Genomic DNA, 8,788 nt, shown 5'->3' with positions numbered 1-8,788 from the left:
CCGGGGCGGGGTGAGGGGGTGGCTGGGCTCTGCCCGCTGCGCTAGCGCGGGCTCTAACGGTGCCAAGCACCTTAAATTAAAAAACCTCCTTGCCATTAAACACGTGCGAGTCACCGTATTCGTGTCCGTGTTTGTCTCTGGCTGCAGCGCGTCCCGGTGCTTAAACGAGCCCACCTCCGATCGCGAGTGGCTTCGGGCTCGGTCGCGGTGCTGTGTGAGGGGCTCTGCAGCGAGGGCTGGCCTGGAGAGGAGGGGGTTCGCTGCCGTTAAGGTCTCGCTTAGACGTGGCCTGGAGTGGTACCCCGTATGGCACGACCGTCAGCGGTGTGCGTGTGAATTGACTCCTTGTTTTCTCCCGTTTGCCGCTCCAGATACTCAGGATCTGTATTTCTTTCACGCTGGCATAGCTGTGTTCAGGTCACCACACCAAATTCAGTCTTGATTTAAGGAAAAGCAAATCTATTAATTTGAGGATGTTTGCACAGTTACTGTTAAACACGGTTCTGAAAGTTGCTAGAGGGAAAAATATTCCAAAAGACTTGACGTAAACTTCGAATGTTTTGTTATTTTCCAGGGTTTGGGTGTGGAAGATACATTCCTGTGATGTCCTGAAGGTATAGCTTGTCACTAGAAAAACATTTACCTCTTCTCCAAAGCTTTTCTTTCCTCCTTCACACTTATTCGCACTGTATTTAAAGAAAGTACAGAAAAGAAACATTTTCTCAAACACACACCAAATCAACAGAAGAACGAGGTTTACATCTCAGCATTGAGCAACACAAGTTATCCTTTGAAGAAACGAGTGACAAAGTTTAGCCAAAAATAACTAATAGCAAATGTCACCATTAGATCAGCTTTATGGCGCTGTCCACCTTTTCTTTGGCTACTTGAAACTGAGAGGATAGGTACAGTACGTACTTCTCAGGGTTTGCTTCGTGAAAACCAAGGGGGCGGCTGCCCTGGACATGACATTTTTCCATGTGTCACTATAAGGATATTTCTGCTCTCGATTGAGCACGTCGGTGTGGGGAGCTGCTCTAATTGTCTAACGGCTGCACATCTCACCTTGGGTGCCAAACGAAAATACTGTTTCTTTCTCATCTGCTTTGAGTGCAGCTTGGTTATCCCCATAAGCCAAAGTAAGATCTATGTTACGTTTGGTGCAGAAACACAATGCAGGTAAAGAAAAAAACTGTCTCCTGACATTGAACTCTGATAATAACAACCATATATTGTTGGGTTTTTTTTTAAAAATCCATTCAGATTTGACACTTGCATTCCTTTGTAGGGTAGCAAGAAGAACAAAGATGTGATTTTCATTTTGGTGCTGCACTTCGTAACAATGGTTTTGATTGCTTATCTCTCCCAAAAAAGAGGTATGCAACTTCTGATGAAGGGTACAAAAGCAGTTACAGCAGCTGAAATGAAAGATTTCATTAAAACTGCATTTGATCATTTAAGTTCTGTATCAATTTCGTGTTGGTTGTACCTGTGCAGTATCTTAACAGTCTGAAGTACTAGGCAGTCTGTGTATCACAAATATGAGTAAATAGAAAACTGAGAAAAGGTCTAGTCTGCACACAGCTATAAAATCTGTCGATGTCTCCTACCATTCGGATGTCTGAACCTCTGTTCTGGTAGATACTTGTGGTTTTGGGAAGTTGTTGGTCATTTCCTCTTTTCCATTTTATTGTTGTTCTTATCTGTAACAGAGAGTCTAATGATAGGGTTATGTTTTGTCTTTACCTCCCGAGACAGCAAAGAATACATTTGTTGCTGTATTTTCAATGCAGCCTTTGCCATAAAGTGTTAGATTTGACATTACTGCAAAGATCAAGCAGAGAGCAAGAACAATGAAATACCTGGAATTCACTGATGATTTGTGGTGGGAATAGTACACTTGCCTGAAAAGTCATATTTGCAAAGGATGAAAAAGTAATCTTTTTTGCAATTCATTTTTTGTTTGTTTGAGAGTTTTTTCTTTTAAGAAGTCTCAATATTTGAGGCTAAGCAGAATGCATATTTTGAATGGCAAGAGGAAGAGAGAAAATGGTTACTGTGTGAGCTCTGAAAGACTTTAGGAGTTGAAAAAGTAAGAGCAGCAGAAGTAATGAAGTTAAGCAGAGGGAAGGAGGAGTTGGTAGGGAGAAACAAGGTATGTGAAGCAGGAATGGCATAGGAAGGACATCTTACTGACCCTTATGCAAAGCCCCTTCTGCACGTATGTTATATCTGAGTGTCCCAAACTGCTTTGAAATTTTGGCTGAGGAAGTAGCTGCCTGCACACAACTTGAAAATTGCTGTGGGTGTTCTGATTAACTTGTTTGTGCTCTTTCTCCCTGCCTGCAAGTCGCCGTCAGCACCTCCCTTCTGACTGCGCTGTGCTGCAGCCAACTTTTGTTACTTTATCAAGTGGGGGATGCTGGGTTTTTTAATGGACTAGATGAAAAGTGCTGGCAAGCAGTCTTTGCAAATGATATGGGAAAAAGAACTCCTGCCATTTCTAACTACAGCCATCTGGAGTTTTGTTCAGAAATGGTTAAAAGAAATTCAGATAGCTGTGATTTTTTAAATTTTTTAATAAAATCATTAGCCCTTTACCTGAACTGTTCTTACTCAGGGCCTACCAGAGAGGCAGTCAGGCACTTTTGAGGAAAGTTGTGCTCTGGGTTTAGGTAGGAGTGGGATTCCTCTTGATGAAGGGATGGGGTTTTCCCGTGGCCTAGGGTTTGAAGTTTGGATTTTTTTTTTAACAGTAAGGCAGGCCAGTTCCAAAGTATGATGCATAAGTGTGTTGTGCTCTCTGCAGCCTATATTACCTATCAAATCAGCTACTCTGTGCAGGACTATTATTTTTAATGTGGTTTTCACACTTAGACGTGAGGGATGTCTTTGTCATAATCTAGCTGGTAGCAAAAAAGATGATTGCCCATAGTCTAAACCTTTCACTGGTGAAAGGAAATCTAAATTACTGAAGACTGGCAGTCAGATATGTCTTTCTCTATTTGAGTATCAGTATGAATACAGTAAGACACTGCTTCACTTTGACAGTCTGAGAAACAGCACAACTTTGTCTGTTGAGCTCCCCCTTCCTAAGAGGCAGTGTTTCTGTCTGCTTTGATGCCAAACACCTGAAACAGGTGTTTCTCACTCTGTGATTAAGAGGTGGGGCATAGCTATTGCCTGAGTTAGAGGATGGCGAACAGTGGAACTAGATACCTTCAGACTGCGTTGTGATGCTGATGTTTGATGTTTCTCATTTCTCAGTGGCCTGCCATACATGCTGAGCAAGAGGAAGAGCCCTTCGTCATTCCAGTTGTGCGTGGACCTGAGAGGAGGAGGAGGAGCCATTGTTTGACCTGAGCTTCTGGGCAGGAAAGTTCAAAGTAAGTGTAGTGTAGTGCTGCCTCTTCTTACTGTTGTCTTCGTTACGAAGCGTCCGTGAGTCAGCTCCTTGGGCGCTCTTAGACACTCGTGATCCGGCACTCTTGTTTAGCTGCATGTTTTCAGCAATGGTCATGTACTTATTTTGTGTAACTTTTTCCAGCGGATGACAGAATGGGAAATAAAGTGTGCTTGAATTAAGTTGGCTTTTCGAGTATCACTAAAATTGCGGCATGCTTCAGGGCGATTCTTCGATTTCCTACGTAACTGAAGGTCTCTTTTCTCATGTCCCGTAACCACAGATTAATACTGTAAATGTGCTTGATTGGAGCCAGCTCTGCTTTTATTCTCACCCCATGGATGAGAACAGGCTAAGACCTGTTTGAAAGGGTGACCCCACGTAAAGTTGAGAGAAATGTTTAAGTATGGGTGCTTCAATTGGTCTGTCAGGTGCTTTTCTGTCTTATGTTTTTTACTACCTATAACTGTTCAGGTGACCAGCGCTTTAGTTTTCCCTCCTACCTATGGCATACAAACCTAAACACTGGTATAAAATAGGTTTATTGTGTCTGTTACCACCAAGTTCTGATTGCATTCTTTCGTACTTTATTTGGCATAATAAATATTTACCTAGGAACCCGGATGAGAGAGGCAGAGTCTAGAAGATACAGATATATCCACATTATCCTCAGGTTATTGCTGCATGCATTGTGCTGCTAAGCAGAGTTCTGTGTTGGCAGGTGTAAAAGTTTCCAGGAGGTTATAGTCATCTTGTGGATAGGAGAGCTTTTGAAACAGATTCTATAACCTCCACTTCTTAAGTTTTAGGACTGTATTTGTAGGTTAGAAACCAACTTGAGTGCATTAGGAGATAGCAGAGCTGAGCACGTGCGTGGATGAGTAGGGTTCTGACGGTCTTTGGATGCGATCTCAGCTGCCGATGACCGAAGTGACTTCTTTAGCTGTGCAGGTGAGATTGAATGATGTATGCTGATCTACTGGAAGCCTAAACAGAAAAGGGTACAGTGTATGGATTGTCAGTAAGCATTCTATTTTCCTGCTTGTGTGCTCATGTTTTATGTGGTTTTGCTTTGTTTATTTTTGTGGGAAAAGTGTTTTCCTCTTTAGTTTGACTTCTGGTATAACAGGAATACAAATGAGGTAAAATCTGTCATGATCAGGGAAGGACTCTTGCAGAGTGTGCACAGAAAGCTGTCATAATAAGAGACTTCGGGTTTTTTAAATACCATAATTGCACAAATTATTTATGTACAAAGCTCCTGAATCTAAATTTTTGTACTTGTGTATCAGTATGTGAATTTAAACAATACCATGCAACTTCCTTCCAAAACTAAAAAACTGAACTCCATCTGACAGTTTTCATGTCTAAAAGAGCTTGTTGGCTTCCCTAGGAGTAACTGTAACACAGAAACAAAGATAGACTTTTCAGGGAAAGTATTCCCTTTCCTCTCCTCCATGCATGATGTGGTCATGTAAATGAAATAATGTATCCCGTGAATTAAGCAAAGTAACTTCAGAATGTCTCTGGATTTCCTGCCTTGGTAGGGAGTAGGTAGTGAACTCTAGGGACACTCGCCATTGGGTTGGGATCACAGGGTAGTTGAGGTTGGAAGGAACCTCTGGCAATTGTCTCATCCAACCCCTTGACTCAAAGCAGGCTGACCTAGAGCAGTTTGCTCAGGGCCATGTCCATCTGGGTTTTGAACATCTTCAAGGATGGAGGCTCCACAGCCTTTCTGGGCAACAGAGTAAAAAAAGGGGTTTTCTTATATTTAAGTGGAATTTCCTGTATTTTATTTTTTGTGTCTGCTGCCTCTTGTCATGTTGCTGGACACCGCTTGGAAGAGCCTGGCTCTGTCTTATTTACTCCCCCCTCCATCAGGTATTTATGTACATTGATAAGTTCCCCCTGAGCCTCCTCTTCTTGAGGATGAACAGTCCCAGCTGTCTCAGCCTTGCCTCATATGACTGATGCTCCGATACCTTAATCATTTTAGTGGCCCTTCGCGGCACTCACTCCAGTATGTCCATCTTTTCTAGTACTGGAGAGCCCAGAGCTGTACAGCACTCCAGATGTGGTCCCATGAGCGCTGACTAGAGTGGAAGGATAACCTCCCTCACCCTGCTGGTGGTGTTTTACAGGAGCCCAGGATGTTTTTTTGTCCCAAAAATGTATTGGCTTATGGTTAACTTGTCCCATCCCCAGGTCCTTTTTTGCAAACCTGCTTTCCAGGCAGTGGCCCCCCCCCCGTCTCCTTCCCAGGTGCAGGACTTGGCATTTGCCTTTGTTGACCTTCATGAGGATCCTCTCTGCCCACTTCTCCAGCCCATTGAGGTGCCTCTGAATGGCAGCACAACCATCTGGTGTATTAACCACTTCTCCTGATTTTGCATGATCTGCAAACTTGCTGAGGGTGCACTTTGTCCCATCAGCCAGCTCTTATAGCGTATTTGTTTAAAAAGCAGTATCGCTGAGTACATGAGGAGGGAAATGGGGGCTTTAGTCCTAGATCCACCAAAAAGGCCATTAAAGGTTGCAGATAATCATTGCTTAACTGGTAGCAGCACAGAGTTGCCATAGCTAATGCTGAGCTGGGCAGACACTGTTTGCAGGTATATCTTCCTCAGGTCTAAGAGCTTTGTAGTTGCATTTTCATGGCATTCTAACTCAGTTTGTACATCCTGATGGGACAGTGTGACATGCTAGTTTGTATGAAGGCTGCAGATCTGTATACTACCTTTACTATTCATTTTTTATGCTACCTTCAGACCTGAGCTTGTGCAGAGCGCGTCTGGGTGCTTCTTTATCATAGCCCTAGCGCTTCTTGTCATAGGGTTAAATTCTGAAGTGCCTGTTCAGATGACTCTGCAGCCCAGATGTAGATAGGCTCCAAGTTACTTCTGTCAAATATTGCTGAATGTTCCTTCCCTGCTCTTTCAGGTATGTATATAAGATGTTACTTAGTAAAACAAGTTGCAAAGTACCCAGAATTAATACTAGTTGCAGAACAATCAAAACTCAGATTCAGACACTTATTTGGCTCGCAATCCATGCAGGTACCCTGGTTTTGAACCTGGGATGGAGAGGAGCTGTGGAAGCTGAGAGCACATTAAGTGCGACTTTCAGAAGCCAAAGTAGTTGAGGTTAAAGTAGTAGTTAAGACTAAAGCAGATGCACCTTTAAGTAGCTTTTGCTATTATGGATTTGAGCATTGATTGTTGTAGCTGTTAAGTCTGCTCAGTTTTATCTTCTGTATGCAGAGCTGTATGACTAACCTTAGCAATTTCAGAAAGACCAAAGGTATAATTTGAAAGATGGGTTTGGGCATACATTCATGACCATTCTGATACAACCTTTTGGTTTTTAGTAGATACAGACTATTCGCTTTCCAGAATGTTTGTTGGCTATGAAGACGCCGAGGATACTGAAGTGTATGAAGATGAACTTTATCACGAGGAGTCATCCAGTGAGCAGAGTATTGATAGTGAGGTGGAATTTCATCTCTACAGCCAGATCCACTATTCCCAAAATCTTGGAGAAATCAGCACGCTGGAAATGGATGAAGAAGCTGATGTTGCAGGAGTCGCAGGTCATAGTTCAGTTCTAACTGAGAAACGGTATGAAGACAAGAAAATCACTGAATTCATTGATCATGGTGCTCAGCTTTCAGATGACCCTGAGATCATCATCTTGTCTGATACGCCAGATGAAGACAGTGTTTACAAAAGCAAAGTAAAGAAGTCAACAAGCTTTTCAGCTCAAGGTAAAATACATATCCAGCCAGGATCTTCCACACCAAATCATGCCGAAGCTGCTGGATGTCATACCCTGTATCCTGCTGGATCAGGCACAGACATTTCAAGGCAAAGGAAAAGCACTACTGGGAACCTTAACCCAGTTAGTTCTGCTGGAGCTCATGCCATCCAAGACGTGTTGGTAATAGATGATAGCTCGGAGGAGGACAGCTTGATATCTGAAAGCGATAACGTCGAGAGTTGGATGCTTTTGGGAGCCGGTGCGGATGACAGAGATGAAGATATAATGTTGAACCTTGAAGGCTGTGCAACTCCTGTCAGCGAAGGTTAGTACTTTTTTTAATCACTTGTTTATTCTTCTGTACGTGGGAGGATTTGTCTGCAACAATACTGATGTCAGTGTTTGAAAAGAAAGTTAAACAGAAAGCAAATTGGAGTGCGTAATGATGAGTGCAAACTATGATGAAGGAAGTTAGCCATTTATTTATACCACTTCAATACCATTATTTCAGTAGTGTCATACATGGAAAGACAGCATTTTTGCTGGTAGAAATTTAGAAGTAATATCAGAGTGATTCATGTTGTGAACTTTCCAACTTTACTGTATATTTTGTATTCCTAAGAACATACAAGAAGTTGCGGGGGGGCAGGGGGAAGGGAGTTGAAATAAAGAGGGAATACAACGGTTTCTTATTGTAAACAAAGTAAGTAGAAAAAAAATCAGTTTGAGGACTAAAGACATAAAGAAAATCAGAGGTAGGAACTGCATAACAATAAACAGTTCGCTGCAAAGTGCTGCAGGGTAGGAAAGTAATCAGTGCTGATAACCCAGGGAGCAGTGTCATTCCTCTTTTCGTGTGATGAGATTTCTGCCCTCCTGCCCCTGTCTGCCTTGCCTCATTGCCCCTCAGTAGTGCAGACACCAGTGCTTGTTAAGGCTTTGCTGTATGCTAGACCAGAGAAGTTACAACTTGGGAAAGGGATGAACTGTAACAGGAGAGGGCAAGGAACGGAGGGGAGACCTTCTGAGCTGGTTCCCCTTCCAGAAGCAGATTCTGTAACCACTCCTTCAGGAGTCTGGCAGTTTGGGCTGTTGATCTAAAATTTACTGTAACTTCTTGTATGGATTCTGCACTGAATAATTCAGAGAGATTCCCAACCACTAAGACTAACATCTAATATTTTGGTATTTTGCAAAATATTCTTCCACATTACTGTGCAGAAAGTTAAGTCAATGTGATGGCTAGCGTGACAGATTTTAGATATGTGTTTGTAATAATCATACTATGTAATACATACCTTGTCACCAGCAACTAAAAACTCTGTTAGATGATCAGCCATGCTTTTTTCTTGCCCACCGGTTTCCTGAAGCACAAAGATCATTTCCAGAAACAGCGTCCCCTGCCAGTCTGAGAGAAAGCACTACCTGAAGAAAGGCTGCTTCGGTGGCAAGGCTAGCCAGATCAGCTGCAGCACTGGGGACCTTTGCAAGACTTTTTTTTTTTCTTTTTTTTTTTTTTTCATTAAAAAGAAAAGTATACCATAAATTTTACTTGGTGCACATGTAAATGAGGCGGTTTTGTGGGGGGGGGGAGGAAAAAGTTTGTGTGAGCCAACGCGCGGGGGG

The 8,788-nt window shown here is 42.7% G+C and overlaps 1 protein-coding gene across 1 annotated transcript in view; it reads left to right on the top strand.

Annotated features, from left to right (window-relative positions):
• The first annotated feature begins 574 nt into the window (after positions 1–574).
• The window catches only part of ZCCHC7 (zinc finger CCHC-type containing 7), a 120,719-nt gene continuing 112,505 nt past the window's right edge, over positions 575–8,788 (top strand). The window contains exons 1-3 of the mRNA XM_009280644.1: positions 575–614; positions 3,268–3,386; positions 6,774–7,487. Of these exons, the coding sequence (XP_009278919.1) occupies positions 6,800–7,487 (688 nt within the window). The 5' untranslated portion in view covers positions 575–614; positions 3,268–3,386; positions 6,774–6,799. The remainder of the gene's footprint in view (positions 615–3,267; positions 3,387–6,773; positions 7,488–8,788) is intronic.

The sequence above is a fragment of the Aptenodytes forsteri genome, unplaced genomic scaffold (assembly GCF_000699145.1).
Source record: "Aptenodytes forsteri isolate BGI_AS27 unplaced genomic scaffold, ASM69914v1 Scaffold203, whole genome shotgun sequence".
In the NCBI taxonomy this organism is placed as follows: Eukaryota; Metazoa; Chordata; class Aves; order Sphenisciformes; family Spheniscidae; genus Aptenodytes; species Aptenodytes forsteri.
The sequence above is the reverse complement of the archived record's forward strand: the minus strand, read 5'-3'. Positions and strand labels throughout refer to the sequence as shown.